Below are 22,079 nucleotides of genomic sequence, written 5' to 3'. Positions count from 1 at the left end.
GGAGCTTAGCCCTCCTCATACACACTTATGTCCCCTTTATGAGAGGAAGGTGCTGGGAGAGCACAAGTTATTCCCTCTCCCCTATGCCCAAAAGAGAAACACAGTTCAAGACCCACCTGCAGCAAGCCTCATACTAGTCCTACCTGCTGGCATTTCTGCCATGAGAATGCTGCTGCTTTCACTGATGAGGGCTTCTCCTTAGCTCCTGGGACCTCCACAGTGAACCTGGGAACCTCTGAGATCCCACCTTCCCTCCCTGAAACTACAGGTAAGTATCAGCCAATGGCACTTCCATTAGAGTGCGCCTGATGAATATAAACATTTCTGCCATTATGCACTTAAATAAAGATAAAAGTCATAGTAAATATGGTGATGAGGAGTTAACCTGTAAACTTTATTGAGCACCTACTCTGTGCCAGGCCCTGGAGATACAGCAGGGAACATAGAAATAGATAGCAATCTCTGCTTAAGATAGCTTATATTCCTGTGATGATGATGATGTAAGTGATGGTGATGATGATGGTGGTGATGGTGATGATGATGTTGATAATGATCATGATATAGATGATGGTGGTGATGATGCTAATTATGATGACAGTGATGAGGATGATGATAATGGTGGGGATAGTGGTTATGATGATAATGATTATGTGAAGACAGTAATAATTATGGTGGTGGTGATTGACAAAAATGATGATGATGTTGACACTGATGATAATGAAGATGGTGATGATGATAGCGCTGGTGGTGATGGGGATGATGAGGATAATGATGATGGTGGTGGTGATGATGACAATAATCCTACTGATGGTGGCAATCATGGTGATATTGACAGTGATGATGGTGATGATGATAATGGTGATGGAAGTGATGATTGGGATGACGATGGTTGTGGTGTTAATGGTGATAATGATGATGGTGGTGGTGGTGGTGGGGTTGGTGCTGATGGTGGTGATGATAATAATACTCATGGAGACAATCATGGTGATGTTGAAAATGAAGGTGGTGTTAACAATGGCACTAGATAGTATCTGGCACTATGGAACACTGAATATGGACCAAGACCTATGCTCAGCCTCTGACTACTATTTAATGTGCTCTATCAAGAACAGCTATCATAATAGTCAAAGGAGGCGTGAAAACATTATGTTTTATCACTCACTTTAAATCCTGTTGCATATGTTTAGAAATAAGTCTATTGCAAACTCTTAAATTTTCTCTACTTTTGAACATAGTGTTTATTTCCCACCTTCACTATAGCCACCGGCCCTCTCCTGGTGCCATTCACACTCAACTTCACCATCACTAACCTACAGTATGAGGAGAACATGGGTCACCCTGGCTCCAGGAAGTTCAACACCATGGAGAGGGTTCTGCAGGGTCTGGTGAGAGCCCCACCCATCTCACTCTGCCCTACCCACCTTACCTAGTCCCACCTATGTCACCTATATGGCCATGGAAGATCTCACCCACCTCCCCTCACCCCAAGAGATAAAAGCCCCATACAACCTACTGATGTCAGCTCCACCAACTACAGCCAGCCCCACCCACCTCACTTCTGCCCTGCCTCTACTTCTTCAGCCCTGCCACTCACCTCCCTCTCCCTCCCCAACAGCTCAAGCCCTTGTTCAAGAGCACCAGTGTTGGCCCTCTGTATTCTGGCTGCAGACTGACCTTGCTCAGGTGAGACCTTAGAATTTCCAGTGTGGCTGCCCCAATTATTCCTAGTCTCAATGAGTTTGGACTTCTTTTTTCCTGTCCTCTTTGTGATTATTCTTATCAAAGATGGAATTCAGGAAACTGTGGCTCCAGGACTAACCTGTCTCCTAGTATTAGCAGTGCCACTGCCCCCACTTCCAAACTGACTGAGAGATTCCAGAGTCCATCAACAGGACTGGACTTCTGCCCTGGCCATTCCTCAGAATTCCCTGTTTTCCCCCCACTTCACTTGACTTTAGGTGTTAAATTCTGTAACCAGGATTTCTCTCAAGACAAACATGCCTCAACCACTTGTTTTCATCCCCAATTCCAGCTCTTCAGCTATCTCAAGTCTGAGCTCTCCTGTTTCCATGCTTTAAGAATGCAGGATCCACCCTGCCATTTTGGGAAAACTGTTATATCTACAACTATGCTCACAGTCCCAAGCTGTCCATTACACTCAGGGAATCTAAGTATTGCTTCCCACCTCTGTATTAGACTTTTTACTTCCTCTGTCCTTCTTGTCCTACACTCTGCCATCTCAAGACCTCTCCTTAGGCAATTCATTTATTGCCATTCCCCTCACCACCTCTCCCCAGGCCCGAGAAGGACGGAGTAGCCACCAGAGTGGACGCCATCTGCACCCACCACCCTGACCCCAAAATCCCTGGGCTAGACAGACAGCGGCTGTACTGGGAGCTGAGCCAGCTGACCCACAGCATCACTGAGCTGGGCCCCTACACCCTGGATAGGGACAGTCTCTATGTCAATGGTAAGCAGCTCTGATGTGATTAGAGTCTCTTTCTCCTGGCTGGGCAGCCTCTACTCTCTTACTTGAGGTCACATGCCCTGCTTGGACACTGAAGGCTAGGACACGTCTGTATGTGGTGATTGATGTCAGAATTTCATGATTTCTTCTTTATCTTGAACTGATTTCATCCTTAGTAGCTTCTTCCCTGATACTCAGATTCTGACAGAGAATCTCCAAAGGCCCCTGTTCCATGAAACTCCTTTCATTCCACCAGGGTAGGCCTGACTTTTGTTTGACCCCCTACCTCCCCCTTGACTCTTATCCACACTCCTCCCTCCCTCTCTATGCAGGTTTCACCCAGCGGAGCTCTGTGCCCACCACCAGCAGTGAGTATTCTACTGATGTTCCCGTGGCCGCAATCTTACACCAAACTTAGCAGGAGCTGACCCCTATTCATAAGCCCTTATGTCCTTTCCATAAGGGAAGGAACATAGAGGGCACAAATTATTCCCCTTCCCCACTGCCCCAGCTAACCAGAATCCCAGCTGAAGCCCCACAGGCAAAAATCCCCATGAATAGTCCCTCCTGCTGGCATTACTTCCATGAGAGCACTTGCTCCTTTCACTGATGAGGGCTTCTCCTTAGCTCCTGGGACTTTCACAGTACAGCTGGAAACCTCTGAGACTCCATCATCCCTCCCTGGCCCCACAGGTAAATACCAGTCAATGGTATTTGGAGCATGGTTGATGAGTGTAAACATCTCTGTTTACACTCTGTTAGAGCATGGTTGATGAGTGTAAACATCTCTGTCATTATTCACTCAACTAAAGATGGAAATTCATAGTAAATGTAGTAACCATAGGTCAACCAACCCAGTTCATTGAGCACTGCCTCTGTATCAGGACCTGGATGTACATCAGGGAACAAAAAAAGAAAAAACACTGCCCTCCGCGAGCTTATATAATTGTGATGATGATGATGGGGGTGGCGGTGATGATGATTGCAGTGGTGGTGGTGGTGGTGATGATGGTAAGGATAATGATGATTATGCTGCTGGTAATCATGGGAAGAATGATGGTGGTGGTGGGGATTACAATTGACAATAATTATGGGGATTTTGACAATAATGATAATAATAATGATGATGATGACAGTTGTGTTGATTGTGGTGATGATGTTGGAGTGGTGATGATAACAATGGTGATGATGATGGTAAAGATGATGATGGTTGTTTGGATGATGACAGTAATGTTGCTGGTTATGATGGTAATGATGATGTGATTATGGTGATGATGATGATGTTTGTGGTGGTGTTGATGTGGATTGTGACATTCGTGATGGTGAGGATGACAATAGTGATGGTGATAGTGATTATGATGACAATGATCGTGATGATGATTATTCAGATAATGACAGTGATGATGATTATGATGGTAATGATGATATGACAATGGTGATAATGATGTTTGTGGTAGTATTGATGGGGATTATCGTTGTGGTGATGGCCTTGGTGCTGATGCTGACAATAATGGTGATGATGATGATGATGATGATGATAATGGTGATGACAAAGGTAACAGGTAATATCTGATATTTTTCAGCACTGAATATGCACCAAAAGCTGGGCTCAGAATCTAACAAATATTATGTAATATGCTTTTTAAAAAAATAATTTCTATCACGAAGGGCATGGAAACCTTTAATTTTGTCATTCATTTTAAATTCTGTTGCATACTATTAAAAATAAACTTATTGCAAACTCTTCAAGTCTGTTGCAAAAGTCGAGAAACTTGAGGAGTTTGCAATAGACTTATTTTTAACTGTATGCAACAGATTAAAAATACAAACAAACACAATAGTGTTTGTTTCCCCACCTTTTACTACAGCCACTGGCCCTCTCCTGCTGCCATTCACCCTCAATTTTACCATCACTAACCTGCAGTATGAGGAGGACATGCATCGCCCTGGCTCCAGGAAGTTCAACACCACGGAGAGGGTCCTTCAGGGTCTGGTGAGACCCCTGTCCACCTCACTCTGCCCTTCCCACCTTACCTGGTCCCAACAACATCACCCATGCCAGGGCCATGGAAGAAAATCTCATCCATCTCCCCTAGAGACACAAGCCCTGCCCACTGGTGCCAGCTGCACTCGCCACACTTGTGCCCCACCACTATGTCCCCAGCCCTCCTAGTCACCTCCCTCTCCCTCTTCCACAGCTTATGCCGTTGTTCAAGAACACCAGTGTCAGCTCTCTGTACTCTGGTTGCAGACTGACCTCGCTCAGGTGAGACTTTAGAAGAGCTAGCCTAGCTGCCCCAATTGTTCCTAGTCGCAAAGAGTTTGGATTGTTTTTTTTTTCCTGCCATCCCTGTGAATGTCCTCACAACAGATGGAATTCGGGAAGCATTGGCTTCAAAACTAATCTGTCTCCTGATACCATCAGCACCACCCCAATCAACTGAGAGATTCTGCAGAGTCCATCAGGAGAATTGTGCTTCTACCTTGGTCATCCCTCTGAATTCCCTCCTTTCCACCCACCTCCCTTTCCTCCAGTTGTTAAATTCTGTCCCCAGGATTTCTCACAAGACAAGCATGCCTCATCCACTTGCTTTCATCCCCAATTCCAGCTCTTCATCTGTCTCATGTCTGAGTACTCTTGTCTCCATGCCATGAGAATGCAGGCTTCACCTTGCAATTTTATAAAAAGTTCTTGCGTCTATGACTCTGTTCACAGTCCTGGGCTGGCTGGCAGCCGGGACACTCAGAGAATCTAAATGTGACTTATCACCTCTTTCCCAGGCTTCTCATTTCCTCTGGCCCCTTCCTGTCTGGCCCCAGGAAATCTCAGAACTCCTCCTGAGGCAATTTTTAAATTGTTATTTGTTTCACCTGGCCTCCCTAGGCCTGAGAAGGATGGGGCAGCCACCAGAGTGGATGCTGTCTGCACCCATCGTCCTGACCCCAAAAGCCCTGGACTGGACAGAGAGCGGCTGTACTGGAAGCTGAGCCAGCTGACCCACGGCGTCACTGAGCTGGGCCCCTACAACCTGGACAGGCACAGTCTCTATGTCAATGGTGAGCAACTTTGATGTGGTTGGAGTCTCTTCCTCCTTGCTGGGCAGCCTCTATTCTCTGGCCTGAGGTCACACTTCCCATCTGGCTATTGAAGGCTCAACCATGTTGTCTGTATGTGGTGGCTAAGGTCAAAACTTCATGGTTTCTTCTCCATCTCAAAGTGAATTTACCCTCAGGATCTACTTTCTAAATCTGAGGGTGCTGATAGAGAATCTTCAATGGCCCGTGTTCTGGGAAATTCCTTCTGTTGCACCAGAACCCCACCACTCCCTTAACACTTACCCACTCTCGTCCCTCCATCTCAATGCAGGTTTCACCCATCAGAGCTCTATGACGACCACCAGAAGTGAGTATTAACTGATGTTCCAGTGCTCCTGATCCTACACCATAAAGGACAGGAGCTTACCTCTCCTTCTATGCCCCTATATCCTCTTCATGAGGGAAGGAACAGAGAGCACAAGTTATTCCCCTTTCCCTCTGGCCCAGCTACAGATGGAGATACTGCCCCACATGCAGCAAGGGCCATAAATACTCCTACCTGCTGGTATTTCTGTCATGAGAGGGTTTGCTGCTTTCACTAATACAGCAAACCTTCTCCTCAGCTCCTGATACCTCCACAATGCACCTGGCCACCTCGAGAACTCCAGCCTCCCTGTCTGGACCCACGAGTGAGTACCATTCAGTGTCATCTGTATTACAGCATGCCTGAGGAGTGTTAACATCTCTGCCATTTTCTTTTCTTTCTTTTTTTTTCTTTTTTGAGACAGAGTCTTGCTCTGTCACCCAGGCTAGAATGCAATGGCGTGATCTCAGCCCACTGCAACCTCTGCCTCCTAGGTTCAAGCGATTCTCCTGCCTCCGCCTCCTGAGTAGCTGGGATTACAGGTGCATGCCACCATGCCCAGCTAATTTTTATATTTTTAGTAGAGATGGAGCTTCACCATATTGGTCAAGCTGATCTCGAACTCCTGACCTCGTGATCTGTCTGCCTTGGCCCCCCAAAGTGCTGGGATTACAGGCGTGAGCCACTGCACCTGGCCTACAACTCCGCCATTTTCACTCAAATAAAAACGAAAAGTCCTAGTGAATCTAGTGATGACAAGTCAACCGACAAATTTTGTTGAGCGTCTGGCTTCTTCGGGGCCCTAGGGATAAGGCAGGGAACACAAAAGAAATAAAAATCTCTATCCTCAGGAAGGTTATATTGTTGTGATGATGATGATGATAATGATAGGGGTGGTGGACATGATGACAACAATGATGGTGTTGCTGATGATGTTGGTGATGATGATGATGATGGTGGTGGTAGTGGTTTTGATGGTGATGATGATGATAGTGGTGGTGATGATTATGGGAAGGATGATAGTGGTGGTGATGATGTGATGGTTCTGATGGCAATTGACAATGTGATCATGATGTTGACAATGAGGATAATGATGGTGGTGATGACGATAATGATGATAATGATGTTGGTGGTGTTGGTGGTTATGATAGTAAGAATGATATGATAATGGTGTTAGTGACCATGTGCTAGTGGTGATTATATGGATGATGATGGTTGTGGTGCTGGTGGTGTAATGATGATGATGGGTGGGGATCATAGGGATTATGATGGTCATGGTTTTGATGCTGATGCTGGTGGTGATGACAATAATGATAGCGATGGTCACAGTGTTGCTGATGTTGATGATGATCGTGGTGTTGGCAAAGGTAGTAGATAATGGCTAGTAGTATGGAATACTGAATATGCACCAAGAGCTATGCTTAGCATCTAACTACTATTATTTAGTATGCTCTATGAGAACTATGTACCATTACAGTGAAGGGAGATGTGAAAACCTTTTATTTTGTCACTTTAAATCATGTTGCATATGTTTAGAAACAATTCTATCACAAATTCTTAAGTGTTAGTCTACTTTTGAACACTGTTTATTTCCCATCTTCACTATAGCCGCCAGCCCTCTCCTGGTGCTATTCACAATTAACTTCACCATCACTAACTTGCGGTATGAGGAGAACATGCATCACCCTGGCTCTAGAAAGTTTAACACCACGGAGAGAGTCCTTCAGGGTCTGGTAAGAGCCCCACATACCTCATTCTACCCCACTCACCATGTTTAGTCCTGCCCACCTCACCTATTGCAGAGCATGGAAGATCTCATCTACCTCATCTTGCCCCCAGATATGCATACCCCAACCACTGATGCCAGCCCCACCAACTGTTGCCAGCCCTGCCCACCTCTCTTCTACCACACCCCTATGACTTCAGTCCTCCCACTCACCTCCCTCTCCCTCCTCCACAGCTCAGGCCTGTGTTCAAGAACACCAGTGTTGGCCCTCTGTACTCTGGCTGCAGACTGACCTTGCTCAGGTGAGAACTGAGAACAGCCAGTCTGACTGATCTGAGCAGTTTGACCTGCTTCCCTTCTGCACTCCCTGGAGATGTCCGCAGCACAGGTGGAATCCAGGAGGCAGTGGCTCTAAGACCAATGTGCTTCCTGATCCTACCACCTCCCACCTCAACTGAGAGATGCAGAGCCCATCAGCAGGACTGAGCTTCTACCTTGGTCATCCCCCTGAATTCCCTCCTTTCCCCTCCCTGCCTTTCCACAAGTTGTTCAATTCTGTTACCAGGATTTCTCCCAAGAAAAACATGCCTCGTCCACTTGCTTTCATCCCCAAACCTAGCTCTTCACCTGTCTCAAGTATGAGTTCTCCTTACCCCATGCTACAAGAATGCAGTTTCCACTTTGCAATTTTATAAAAATCCTTGCATCCATGATTCTGCTCATAGTTGCTAAGAGTCAGTGCACTCAGAGAATAGAAGTATGGCTTCTCACTTCTCTACCAGGCTTCTCATTTCCTCTGGCCCCCTCCTGTCCTGCCCTGTGGGATCTCAGAACCCCTCCCTAGGCAATCCGTGTATTGTCTTTCCCCAATCTTGCCCTCCCCAGGCCCAAGAAGGATGGGGCAGCCACCAAAGTGGATGCCATCTGCACCTACCGCTCTGATCCCAAAAGCCCTGGACTGGACAGAGAGCAGCTATACTGGGAGCTGAGCCAGCTGACCCACAGCATCACTGAGCTGGGCCCCTACACCCTGGACAGGGACAGTCTCTATGTCAATGGTGAGTAGTTGTGATGTGATTGGAGTCTCTTCCTCCTTGCTGGGCAGCCTCTACTCTCTGCCTTGAGGTCACGCTCCCTGCCTGGCTATTGAATGCTCATGCATGTTGTCTGTATGTGATGGCTGAGGTTGGAACTTCATGGTTTCTATTTCATCTTGGCCTGAGTTCATCCTCAGGATCTGCTTTCTGGATCTGAGGGTGCTGATAGAGAATCTTCAATGGCTCGTGTTCTGGGAAATTCCTTCCATTGCACCAAGGTACCCTGACCCCTATATAGTTCCCCACCACTCCCTTAACCCTTACCCACCCTCTTCCCTCCCTCTCTATGCAGGTTTCACACAGCGGAGCTCTGTGCCCACCACTAGCAGTGAGTATCCACTGATTTCCAGTGCTCCTGATCCTACATCATGCAGGGCAAGGACTGACCCCTCCTCACATGCCCCTATGTCCTCTATGAGCAAAGGAGCTGGGACAGCACAAGTTACTCCCTTTCCCTTCTGGCCCAAGTCTCTTCAGAGAGAGACCCAGCTCAAGCCCCACATGCAGCAAGGTCCATAAATACTCCTACCTGCTGGCATTTCTGCCATGAGAGGGTTCGACACTTTCACTAATGAGGCCTTCTCCTCAGCTCCTGGGACCTCCACAGTGGACCTGGGAACATCTGGGACTCCAGTTTCTAAACCTGGTCCCTCGGGTAAGTACAAATCAATCGCATCTCTGTTAGAGCATGCCTGATGACTGTCAACATCTCTGCCATTTTCACTTAAATAAAGATAAAAAATCCTAGTGAATCTACGGATGAGGAGTCATCTAACAAACTTAATTGAGTGCCTAGTTTCTGCAGGGCTCTAGGGATAAGGAAGGGGACACAAAACAGTGAAAAATATCTGCTGCAAGAAAGCTTATTTTATTGTGAGGGTGATGGGGGTTGTTGGTGGTGAAGTTACTGGAGATGATGACAATAAGAATGGTGATGCTAGTGATGATGATGGTGATAAGGATGATAATTATGAAGATGGTGGTGGTGATGATGATGATGGTGGTGATGATGATGATGGTGGTGGCAGGGGTTATGATGGTGATGCTGTGATGATGATTACAATGGTGGTGGTGATTATGGGAAGGATGATAGTGGTGTTGGTGATGGTGGTAGTCTTGGTAGTGATTGACAATAGTAATGACGATGTTGACAATGAGAATAATGATGATGATGGTAGTGGTGGTGGGTATGATGGTAATCATGTGATGATGATCAGGACAGTTGTGGGGGTGATTACGGGAAGAATGATGGTGGTAAGGATGGTGGTGGTTGTGGTAGTGATTGACAATAGTGATTGTGATGGTTACAATGAAGATAATGATGATTATAATGATGATGGTTGTGATGGTGGTTGTGGTGATGAGAATAATGATGATATGATAATGGTGTTGGTAATCATGGTGCTGGTGATCATGATGCAAATGATGATGATTGTGGTGGTGGTGATGATGATGATGATGGTAGTGGGGATGCTACCACAGTGTTGGTCATGATTTTGGTGCTGATGTGGGTGGTGCTGATGCTGGTGGTGATGACAATAATAGTGAGAGTCACAGTGTTGGTGACATTGATGATGACAATGGTAATAATAAAGGTAACAGATAATATTTAGTATTATAGAACTCTGAATATGCACCAAGAGGTATGCTAACTACTACTATTATTTAGTAGGCTTTGTTAGAAACTTCTATCGTTATAGTCAAGGGACGCATGGAAACTTTTTATATTATTCTCTCTTTAAATCCTGTTGCATATGTTTAGAAGTAGGCCTTTTGGAAATGTATAAAGTTCTCCACTTTTGAACATGTTGATTCTTTCCCACCTCCACGACAGCTGCCAGCCCTCTCCTGGTGCTGTTCACTCTCAACTTCACCATCACCAACCTGCGGTATGAGGAGAACATGCAGCACCCTGGCTCCAGGAAGTTCAACACCATGGAGAGGGTCCTTCAGGGCCTGGTAAGAGCCCCACCCATCTCACTCTGCCCAGTTCACCTTGTCTAGTTCCACCTGTCTCACTCATGACAGGGCATGGAAGAAGATCTCACCCACCTCCTCTCACACCCAGAGACGTGAGCCCCCATCCACTGATGCCAGGCCTGCCTACTGGTGCCAGCCCCAATGACTAGTCCCCTGACCCTACCCCCTCAGCCATCCTACTCACCTCCCTCTCCCACAGCTCAGGTCCCTGTTCAAGAGCACCAGTGTTGGCCCTCTGTACTCTGGCTGCAGACTGACTTTGCTCAGGTGAGATCTTAGAATTGCCAACCTGTCTGCCCCAATTGTTCCCAGTCTCCATGAGTCTGGACTTCTTTTTTCTTGCCCTCTCTGTGGTTATTCTGATCAAAGATGGAACTCAAGGAACAGTGGCTCCAAGACTAACCTGTCTCCCAATATTACCACTGCCCCCTGCCATCGCACCCAAATTGACTGAGAGTTTCCACAGGGTCCATCAGCAGGATTGGACTTCCACCCTGGCCATCCCTCTGAATTCCCTCTTTTCTCCCCACCTCCCTTGCCTTTAGGTGTTAAATTCTCTAACTAAGATTTCTCTCAAGACAAATGTGCTTCATTCACTTGTTTAATTCCCAATTCCAGCTTGTCCCCTGTCTCAAGTCTAGGCTGTCCTGTCCCCATGCCATGAGAATGCAAGAACCACACTGAAATGTTAGAAAAATTCTTTTATCCACAAGTATGCTCACCGTCCCAAGCTGGACAGTAGTCAGTGCACTCAGAGAATCTAAGTGTGGCTTCTCATCTGTGTACCAGGCTTCTCATTTCCTGTGGCCCCTTCTTGTCCTTCCCTCAGCAATCTTGGGACTCCTCCCTAGACAAAACTTTATTATTATTCCCCTCACCTGCCCTCTCCAGGCCTGAAAAGGATGGGACAGCCACTGGAGTGGATGCCATCTGCACCCACCACCCTGACCCCAAAAGCCCTAGGCTGGACAGAGAGCAGCTGTATTGGGAGCTGAGCCAGCTGACCCACAATATCACTGAGCTGGGCCCCTATGCCCTGGGCAACGACAGCCTCTTTGTCAATGGTGAGCAATTGTGATGTGGTTGGAGTTTCTTCTTCCTTGCTGAGCAGGCCTCTACTCTGTCTTGAGGTCACTCTCCCTGCCTGGCCACTGGTCTTGGCCATGTTGTCTGTATTTGATGATTGATATGAACTTCACGGTTTCTTCTTCATCTTGTACTGGAGACGTTCATCCTCAGGACCTTCTTCCCTGATCTGAGCGTACTTATATAGAATCCTCAAAGCCCGTGTTCCCTGAAACTCCTTCAATTGCACCATGGTAGCACTGACCCCTTTTGGTCCCCCACCTTTCCCTTAACCCTTACCCACTCTCCTCCCTCCCTCTCTATGCAGGTTTCACTCATCGGAGCTCTGTGCCCACCACCAGCAGTGAGTATTCTACTAATGTTCCAGTAACCCCAGTCCTACTCCAAGCAGGACAGGAGCTGACCCCCTTCTCCTATGCCACTATATCTTCTTCATGAGGGAAGGATCTGAGAGGGCACAAGTGATTCCCTTTCCCTCTGGCCCAGCTCCAGAGAGACACTAATCTCAAGCCCCACATGCAGAAATTCTCCTATCTGCTGGCATTTCTGCCATGAAAGAGCTTATGTTCTTTAGCATAAGCTAAAGAGCTTATGCTGCTTTAACCAACGCGGGCTTCTCCTCAGCTCCTGGGACCCCCACAGTGTATCTGGGAGCATCTAAGACTCCAGCCTCGATATTTGGCCCTTCGGGTAAGTACCAGTCAATGGCACCTCTATTAGAGTCTGCATGATGAGTGTCAACATCTCTGTCCTTTTCACTCAAATAAGATTAAAAATCATAGCAAATTTACTGATGATGAGTCACCCAACAAACTTCTTTGAGTACCCACTCTCTGCCAGGCCCTAGAGATAAGGTAGGGAACACAAAAGAGGTAAAAATCTCTGCCCTCAGAGAGCTTCTTTTATTTTGAGGATGATGTGGGATAGTGGTGATGATGATGTTGCTGGAGATGATTACAATAATGATGGTGATGCTTATGACCATGATGTGATGATGATGGTGATTATGAAGATGATGATGATGATATTGATGATGGTAGTGGTTTTGACAGTAATGATGATGTGATGATGATGATGATAGTGGTGGTGGTGATTATGGGAAGGATGACAGTGGTGGTGGTGATGGTGGTGGTTGTGGTGGTGATTGACAATGTGGTGGTGATATTGACAATGAGGATGATGATGATAGTGGTGGTGGTTATGATGGTTAAGGATGATGTGATGATGGTGTTGGTGATCATGGTACTAGTGGTGGTGATGTGGACCGTGAGGTTGTGGTTGTGGTGGTGATGGTGGTGATCATGATGATGATGAGGATGATGGTGGTGACTGTCATGATGGTAAGGGTGAAACAGTGATGGTGTTGGTGACCATGTTCCTGGTGGTGATGGTGCAGGTGATGATGTGGATGATGATGATGATGGTGGTGGAGATGATAGGGATTATGAAGATCATGGTTTTTGTCCTGATGGTGGTGGTGATGACAATGAAAATGATGGTCACAGTGTTGGTGATGATGATGATGGTGGTGATAACAAAGGTAATAGATAGTATCTAGTATTATGGAACACAGAATATGCACCAAAGGTTATGCTCAGCATCTAACTATTATTATTTAGCATGCTCTATGAAAAACTTTGATCATTATAGTCAAGGGAGGCATGAAAACCTTCTATTTTATCACTCTCTTTAAATCTGGTTGCATATGTTTAGAAATAAGTCTATTACAAACTCTTAAATGTCCTCTACTTTTGAACATAGTGTTTATTTCCCACCTCCACTACAGCTGCCAGCCATCTGCTGATACTATTCACCCTCAACTTCACCATCACTAACCTGCGGTATGAGGAGAACATGTGGCCTGGCTCCAGGAAGTTCAACACTACAGAGAGGGTCCTTCAGGGCCTGGTGAGAGCCCTTCCCACCTCACTCTGCCCTGCCCACCTTGTCTCGTTCCACCTACGTCACCCATTCCAAGGCATGGAAGAAGATCTCACCCACCTCCCCTCACCTGAGAGATAGCCCCGCCCCCTGATTACAGCCCCTTCCACCTTACATCTTCCTCGCTTCTATGTCCTCAGCCATCTTACTCACCCCCGTCTTCCTCCTCCACAGCTAAGGCCCTTGTTCAAGAACACCAGTGTTGGCCCTCTGTACTCTGGCTGCAGGCTGACCTTGCTCAGGTGAGAACTGAGAATAACCAGTCTGGCTGCCCCAAGTGTTCCCAGGCCCAAGGAGTTTCATCAGCTTTCTTCCTTCCCTCCCTGTGGAAGTCCTCAGCACAAGTGGAATTCAGGCATTGGTGGCTCCAGGATGAACATATCTGCTGATCCTACCACCTCCCCCATCAATCGAGAGAATTTGCAGGGCCCATCAGCCAGATCAGGCTTCTACCTTGGTCATCCTTCTGAATTTCTTACTTCTCCCTACCTCCCTCTCCTTCAGGTGTTAAATTCTCTTCCAAGGTTTCTCTCAAGATAAACATCCCCCATCCACTTGCTTTCATCCCCAATTCCAGCTCTTAATATTTCTCAAGTCTGGGCTGTCCTGTCCCCATACCATGAGAATGCAATTTTATAAAATTCTTGTATTTCTGACTCTACTCACATTCCCAGGCTGCCTGGAAGTTGGCGCATTCAGAGAATCTTAGTATGGCTTCTCACCTGTCTACCAGGATTCCCATTTCCTCTGTCCCCTTCCTGTCCTGCCCCCAGGAATCTCAGAATGCCTCCCCATAGGCAATCTATTTAATGTCATTCCCCTTATCTGCCCTCCCTAGGCCAGAGAAGGATGGAGAAGCCACTGGAGTGGATGCCATCTGCACCCACCGCCCTGACCCCACAGGCCCTGGACTGGACAGAGAGCAGCTGTATTTGGAGCTGAGCCAGCTGACCCACAGCATCACTGAGCTGGGCCCCTACACACTGGACAGGGACAGTCTCTATGTCAATGGTGAGCGGCTGTGATGTGGTTGGAGATTCTTCCTCTTTGCTGGACAGCCTCTTACTCTCTGACTTGAGGTCACACTCCCTGACTGGCCATTGACGTCTTGGCTATGTTGTTTGTATGTGATGACTGATGTCTGAACTTTATAGTTTCTTCATCTTGGACTGAGTTCATCCTCAGTACCTTCTTCCCTGATCTGAGGGTACTGATAGAGAATCTTCAAAGGCCCCTGTTCCTTGAAACTTCTTCCATTCCACTAGGGTATCTGTGACCCCTATTTGATTCCCCACCTCTCCCTTAACCCTTACCCACTCTCCTCCCTCCTTGTCTATGCAGGTTTCACCCATCGGAGCTCTGTACCCACCACCAGCAGTGAGTATTCGACTGATGCTCCAGTGACCCCAATTATACACCAAGCAGGGCAGGAGCTGTCCTCTCTTCCTATGCCCCTATGTCCTCTTCATAAGGGAAGGGGCTGGGAGGGCACAAGTTACTCCCTTTCCCTTCTGGCCAGCTCCAGAGAGACTCAGCTCGGGCCCCATATGCAGCAAGGCCTGTAAATAGTTTTATTTGCTGACCTTTCTGCCATGAGAGGCTTGGATGCTTCCTCTGAAGAGGGTTTCTCTGTAGCTCTTGGGACTACCACAGTGGACCTGGGAAACTCTGGGGATCCACCCCTTCTACTGGTCCCTTGAATAAGTACCAGCCAATGGCACCTCTGTTAGAGCATGGCTGATGAGTGTAAACATCTCTTCCATTAATCAGTCAAATAAAGATGGAAATTCTTTATAAATCTAGTGAACATGAGCCAACCAACAAACTTTATTGAGCATTGTGACAAGCCCTGGGGCTCTGCCAAATCCTGGGGATATGGCATGGATCATGAAACAATTAATAATCTCTCCTCTCAGAGAGCTGTTTTTATGATGATACCGATGGTGGCAATGATGATGATGATGATGGTGATTATGATCATGATGACAATGGTGATGGTGGTGGTGATGATGGTAATGATGATGATGGTGATGTTGGTAATGATGGTGGTAATTATGACAATAATGATGGTGATGGTGACAGGGATGGTGATGATTATGATGGTGGTGGTGATAACAAAGTTAATAGATAATATATGAACTTATTGGCTGCTGAATATGCACCAAAGTGCTATGCTCAGTGTTTAGTACTATTTAATATGATTTCTAAAAAAAATCTTGAATTATTATAGGCAAAAGAATCATGGGAACCTTTTATTTTGTCACTCACTTTAAGTCATATTGCATATTTTTTTAGGTCAATTGCAAACACAATTTCTCTGCTTTGAACATTGTGTTTATATCCAGTCACCCTAATAGTGCATAAACCTGCTGATTGGAGCAACTGTGTCTTACTCCCTTGTGCTTCCCTAGTATCTGCTTCAGGACCTTGTACATGGTAGATTGACAGATTTAGATCTACAGGAAAATATGGATTTTCCCAGGGAAGGAAGGAATGAAGTATGCTTTCTTATAATGTATGGAAACTTTCCTCTTCTGCCTTGGTTCAACTTTAGTGTCTGCCAGAGTTTACACTGGAAAACTATATGGCATCTGCTCCACTCCCTCATCCATGACAGACATCATTAATTGATTACAGCATTCATGGCAGACATCACCAATTGATAATAGCATTCATTTTCTCTCAGTTCAAAACAGCTTCAGAATGGTTACCAAAAAAAAAAATTCAGTCGCTACCAATTCAATTGGAGCTGACTCAGGATTATGGGAGGGAATTCAAGAGAGTTAGGTTCCTTGATGATGTGTAGTTGGCTCTTTGGTTTTCCTAGAAGGCTCAGTTCAGGCTCAGCTTGGTCATTGCTGATATCCTTTCTTCCACTTGGTCGATTTGGCTGTTGATACTTATGTATGCTTCACGAAGTTTTTGTGCTGTGTTTTTCAGCTCCATCAGTTGGTTTATGTTCCTCTCTAAACTGGTTATTCTAGTTAGCAATTCCTTTAACCTTACATCAAGGTTCTTAGCTTTGCATTGCATTAGAACATGCTCCTTTAGCTCATCGTACTTTTTTATTGCCCGTCTTCTGAAGCCTACTTCTGTCAATTCATCCATCTGATCCTCCATCCAGTTCTGCACCCTTAATGGAGAGATGTTGTGGTCATTTGGAGGAAAAGAGGCACTCTGGCCTTTTGGGTTTTCAGCATTTTTTTGTTGATTCTTTCCCATCTTCAGGAGTTTTAGTTTCAGGCTTTGAGGCTGCTGATCCTTGGAAGGGGTTTTTGTGGGGGTCTTTTGGTTGTTGTTGTTGATGATGATGCTGTTATTGTCACTTTCTGCTTGTTTTTCTTTCAGTAGTCAGGTCCCTCTTCTGTAGGGCTGCTGCAGTTTGCTAGGGGTTCACTTCAGGCCCTATTCATCTGATTCGCTCCCATGTCTGGAGGTGTCACTCAAGGAGGCTGGAGAGCAGCGAACATAGGTGCCTGCCTCTTCTGGGACCTCTGACCTCGAGGGACACCAACCTGATGCCAGTAGGATCGCTCCTGTATAGGGTGTCTGACAACTATTGTTGGAGGGTTTCGCCCAGTTGACTGGCATGGGGAGCAGGACCCATTTAATGAAGCACTTTGTCCCCTGGTGGAGAGGGGGTTCTTCACTGGGGGGAAACCACATGTCTGGGCTGCCTGGATTCCTCAGAACTACCAGAGGAGAGGCTAAGTCTGCTGGTCCACAGAGACTACAGCCATCCCTCCCACTAGGGGCCCAAGTCCAGGGAGTCCAAATTCTGTCTCTGAGCCTCTGGCTGGAGTCCTTGGAGATCCTGCAAGGAAGCTCTGCCCACTGAGGAAGGATGGGTCAGGGTTAGCCCTGAAGAGGCACTCTGGCTGCAGACTGCCACAGCCGGTGTGTTGGGCTGTGGGGACAAGTCTTGGGACCAAGCCATCCAGCCTATCCGGCTCTAGCAGGGGAAAAGCACAGCCTGGAGCTATTGAAAGGGGTGCCGCCCTTCCCCCGCCCAGGGAGCTTAGCGTGTTAGGCAGTTGTGAGTCCCAGTGCTGGCTGTCGCCCCTTCCCCAAGGAACAAAAAAGACTTAGCAGGCAGCCGCAGCCAGTGATGGTCGCCCCTCCCCCGGGGAGTTCCGTAGGCTTGGATTCCAGCTGTAAGAATCTGTGTGTTCTGGGGTTGGGACACTAGGTCCCAGTGGCATGGGTTTGCGAGTGAGATCTTCCAATCTGTGGGTTGCACAGTTCCGTGGAAAAAGCACAGTTTCCCCCGCTTGGGTAGCCCGCTCACTCACCACCTCCCTTGGCTGGAAGGAGGGGGTTCCCCTTCCCCGTGTGTCTCTCAGGTGGGCCACCACACCACACTGCTCTTCCTTCTCTCCGTGGGTCACTGCCAGCCTTCTAGTCAATTTTGATGAGGGAACCTGGACATTTTGGTTGCCAGGAAGGATCACACACTTATTACAGTTTTTTTCAATGTGAGCCTCTGAGCGCTGCTGCTTATAGTCGACCATCTTGGCCCCCAGAGTTACATCTGTTATTTTTTGATGTTTTGATTGTGGCAATTCTTGCAGAAGTAAGGTGGTATCACATTATGGTTTTGATTTCCCTGGTCATTAGTGATGTTGAACATTTTTTTCATATGTTCATTAGCCATTTGTATATATTCTTTCGAGAACTGTCTATTCATGTCCTTAGCCCACTTTTTGATGGGATTGTTTGTTTTTTTCTTGCTAATTTGTTTGAGTTCGTTGTAGATTCTAGATATTAGTCCTTTGTTGGATATATAGATTGTGAAGATTTTCTCCCACTCTGTGGGTTGTCTGTTTACTCTGCTGACTGTGAAGGAAAAGTCAATTTCTTATACGAATTTGTCTCACTCCTACTTCCAAATGAGATCCTGGGTTTTTTTTTTTTTCTGTTAATACTTCACAATACTTCTCCCACTTTTTTGAACTCATTTGTTTATATTCTGTTGTCTGCTTCTCTTTTATAGGAATGTGACTTCTTATGGGCTTTCTCTATTATACCACATGTGGGTTTTTGTTTTGTTTTGTTTTGTTTTTGTCCTCGGATCCATTCTCCAACCTCCTCCAACCTTCCCGTGCTCTGTGGGATAGACGTCTGACTCATGAAAACTACATTTCCCAGGCTCCCATGCTAACTAGCTTCCTGTTAGGTTCAGCCAGTAGGAGGCATTGGAGGGACAACGGTGGGCGGGGCTATGGAAGGGCCAGAGTATTTCTGTACCCCGTCCCCCTGCTCCCCTTCCGATGTTCCTGGAGCGGTGTAGGACCAATGCTGTATATATGGAAGGAAGGCAAGGTGGATAGATGGAAGGAAGAAGTGACAGATGGAAAGAAGAAGTGATGAATGGAAGGAGGAAGGGAGAGAGGATGGATGAGTGGATTGAAGAAAGAAAAAAATGGGTGAAAGAAAAAAAGGAGGAGGCAAGATGGATAAGTAGATGGAAGGAAGAAAAGAGAGGTGTAAGAAAGGAAAGATTGATGATGGATGGATGAATGGATCAGTGGGTGAGTGGGTGAAGGGATGAATGGATGGATGGACAGATGGATGAACAGATGGGTGGGTGGATAGATGGATGGATGGATAAATGGGTAGGTGGATGGATGGATGGATGGATGGATGGATGGATGGATGGATTGACAGATGGGTGGGTAGGTGGATGGATGGATAGATGGATGGATAAGTGAATGGATGGATGGATGGATGGATAAATGGATGGATGGGTGAAAGGAAGGAAAGAAGTGAGAGAAGGAAGAGGAAGGATAGACAGATGTTAGAAGGTACAATGAAAGGAAGGAAGCCAGTAAGAAAGAAAGGATGCATTAATAGAATGAAAGATGGAAGGGAGAAGAAAGGATGGAAAGAGAGAAGGAGAGAAGGAAGAATGAACAGAAGGAAGTTCAGGAGAGAAAGAAGGAGAGAAGGAAGAATGAACAGAAGGAAGTTCAAGAGTGGTGAAAAGAAGAAAGGCAGGGAGAGAAGGAGAAGTAAACTTTTCTTCTAGAGGTTTGTCTTAAACCTTAGCTTGGCTGGACACCGTGGTTCACGCCTGTAATCCCAGCACTTTGGGAGGCCGAGGCGGGTGGATCATGAGGTCAGGAGATCAAGACCATCCTGGCTAACACGGTGAAACCCTGTCTCTACTAAAAATACAAAAAAAAAAAAATTTAGTCAGGCGTGGTGGTGCACGCCTGTGGTCCCAGCTACTCAGGAGGCTGAGGCAGGAGAATGGCATAAAACCTGGGAGGCAGAGCTTGCAGCGAGCCAAGATCGCACCACTGCACTCTAGCCTGGGCGACAAAGTGAGACTCTGTCTCAAACAAAAACAAAACAAAAAAGCAAAACCAAAACAAAACCAAAAAAAACCTTAGCTCATACTTTCATAAAGTTACACACACAGGGAGTGATTAGAAAGCATTTGCTGATATATTTTATATAATAAACATGTACACCATATTGACCTGTGTGCCCAGCAGTGCTTACATGATTTACAATGATTAACTTGTTTAAGCTTTATAACAACTGTTGAGGCAGGAAACATCATTGTGAACCATTGTCATCTCATTTTACAGTTGAGTAAACTGAAGTGCTGAGAGGTTGGTTATGGCTGCAAAGATTGTTGGCCATGTTAACCAATGCATAGAAGATTAGCATACCTGGTTGTGAGTGCAGGAGAGAGAGAGAAATGGGAGAAAGGCAGAGAAGGATCGATGGGGAGAGAGGAAGAGAGAGAGAGAGAATAAATTTTTTAAAAATGTCTAGAGTCATGACTTCTGCATCAGTGTGGTAATATGCAGCCTTTACCCTGGGAAAGATCAGAACCATTGGTACTTTTTACAGAATCTTCCCTTCCTGCATTTGGGTAGAAGGACCCCATCTGGACATCCCAAATCATTAAGCACACCCTTACTGGCTGCTGGAGTTGTCTCCATTAAAAGTCACCGTTGGGTTTATTAAGAGGCAGACACAGGGTCCTTGGAACACACTGCCCCCACCCTGTCCCACACCACCCCCCACCCACCCATCATCCTCCCCAAGAGCTTCATCTCTCCCTCTCTCTCTCTCTTCCCCCTGCCCTAGCCGGGGTGGTCAGCGAGGAGCCATTCACACTGAACTTCACCATCAACAACCTGCGCTACATGGCAGACATGGGCCAACCCGGCTCCCTCAAGTTCAACATCACAGACAACGTTATGCAGCACCTGGTGAGAGGCCTGCCTCCCGCTGCAGCCCTGCCATGCCCATCCTAGGGCTTTTGCCTGCCTGCCTCTGACCAACCCGGGCTCCCTTCTCCCTCTGCAGCTCAGTCCTTTGTTCCAGAGGAGCAGCCTGGGTGCACGGTACACAGGCTGCAGGGTCATCGCACTAAGGTGAGAAACTCCCCCACCCACAGCACACCACTAAGAACTTAGAGTTCTGACTGGGAGGTCCCTCTTGGGTTGGGGTGGGCTATATATTTTTTTAAATCTTTTTATCTTTCCTTTTTTTTTTTTTTTTTTGAGATGAAGTTTCGCTCTCGTTGCCCAGGCTGGAGTGCAATGGCACGATCTTGGCTCACTGCAACCTCTGCCTCTCGGGTTCAAGTGATTATCCTGCCTCAGCCTCCCCAGTAGCTGGGATTACAGGCGGGCACCACCATGCCTGGCTAATTGTTTTGTATTTTTAGTAGAGATGGGGTTTCTCCATGTTGATCAGGCTGGTCTCGAGCTCCTGACTTCAGGTGATCCACCCTCCTCAGCCTCCCAAAGTGCTGGGATTACAGGCGTGAGCCACCACATCTGGCCCCATTCTTTTTTTAAAATGAATTTAAGGAGTGCAAGTGCAGTTTTTGTTACATGCATATATTGCATAGTGAAGTCTGCAGACAATAAACTTCCAGACAGTAGCTTTTGGTGTATCACCCGAATAGTGTACATTATACTTATTAAGTGAGGTTCCCCACCCTTCTCCCACTCTCCCACCTTTCTGAGTATCCAGTGTCTATTATTCCACACTCCAGGGCCATGCTCCCACGTATAAATGAGAACGTATGGCATTTCACCATGAGCTAAGGGACATGGAGTCCATTGGCTCCCACTTATAAGTGAGAACATGCGGTATTTGACTATTTCTGAGTTTCACTTAAGATAATGGACTCCCATTCCATCCATGTTGCTGCAAAATACATGACTTCACTCTTTTTATGGCTGAATAGTATTTCATGGTATATATATATACCACATTTTCTTTATCCAGTCTTCTACTGATGGACACTTAGGTCGGGTCCATACCTTTGCTGTTGTGAATAGTGCTGCAATAAACATACACGTGCAGGTGTCTTTTTTATATAATGATTTCTTTTTTTCTTTCTTTTTTTTT

At 46.5% G+C, this 22,079-nt stretch overlaps 1 protein-coding gene across 2 annotated transcripts in view; it reads left to right on the top strand.

Moving 5' to 3' along the window:
• The window catches only part of MUC16 (mucin 16, cell surface associated), a 235,240-nt gene that overhangs the window by 187,103 nt on the left and 26,058 nt on the right, over positions 1-22,079 (top strand). The window contains exons 69-95 of one of the 2 annotated variants that reach the window (XM_055371568.2): positions 203-268; positions 1,261-1,385; positions 1,616-1,683; positions 2,298-2,470; positions 2,800-2,835; positions 3,095-3,160; positions 4,336-4,460; positions 4,666-4,733; positions 5,352-5,524; positions 5,835-5,870; positions 6,127-6,192; positions 7,476-7,600; positions 7,828-7,895; positions 8,479-8,651; positions 8,983-9,018; positions 9,280-9,345; positions 10,525-10,649; positions 10,870-10,937; positions 11,562-11,734; positions 12,064-12,099; positions 12,381-12,446; positions 13,543-13,664; positions 13,872-13,939; positions 14,536-14,708; positions 15,039-15,074; positions 20,802-20,926; positions 21,024-21,091. In XM_055371568.2, coding sequence (XP_055227543.1) covers positions 203-268; positions 1,261-1,385; positions 1,616-1,683; positions 2,298-2,470; positions 2,800-2,835; positions 3,095-3,160; positions 4,336-4,460; positions 4,666-4,733; positions 5,352-5,524; positions 5,835-5,870; positions 6,127-6,192; positions 7,476-7,600; positions 7,828-7,895; positions 8,479-8,651; positions 8,983-9,018; positions 9,280-9,345; positions 10,525-10,649; positions 10,870-10,937; positions 11,562-11,734; positions 12,064-12,099; positions 12,381-12,446; positions 13,543-13,664; positions 13,872-13,939; positions 14,536-14,708; positions 15,039-15,074; positions 20,802-20,926; positions 21,024-21,091 — 2,530 coding nt within the window. The remainder of the gene's footprint in view (positions 1-202; positions 269-1,260; positions 1,386-1,615; positions 1,684-2,297; positions 2,471-2,799; positions 2,836-3,094; positions 3,161-4,335; positions 4,461-4,665; positions 4,734-5,351; positions 5,525-5,834; positions 5,871-6,126; positions 6,193-7,475; positions 7,601-7,827; positions 7,896-8,478; positions 8,652-8,982; positions 9,019-9,279; positions 9,346-10,524; positions 10,650-10,869; positions 10,938-11,561; positions 11,735-12,063; positions 12,100-12,380; positions 12,447-13,542; positions 13,665-13,871; positions 13,940-14,535; positions 14,709-15,038; positions 15,075-20,801; positions 20,927-21,023; positions 21,092-22,079) is intronic. The other variant, XM_055371569.2, reaches the window with a different exon arrangement.

Source organism: Gorilla gorilla, chromosome 20 (assembly GCF_029281585.2).
Source record: "Gorilla gorilla gorilla isolate KB3781 chromosome 20, NHGRI_mGorGor1-v2.1_pri, whole genome shotgun sequence".
In the NCBI taxonomy this organism is placed as follows: Eukaryota; Metazoa; Chordata; class Mammalia; order Primates; family Hominidae; genus Gorilla; species Gorilla gorilla.
This window is presented reverse-complemented; position numbering and strand designations above follow the sequence as displayed.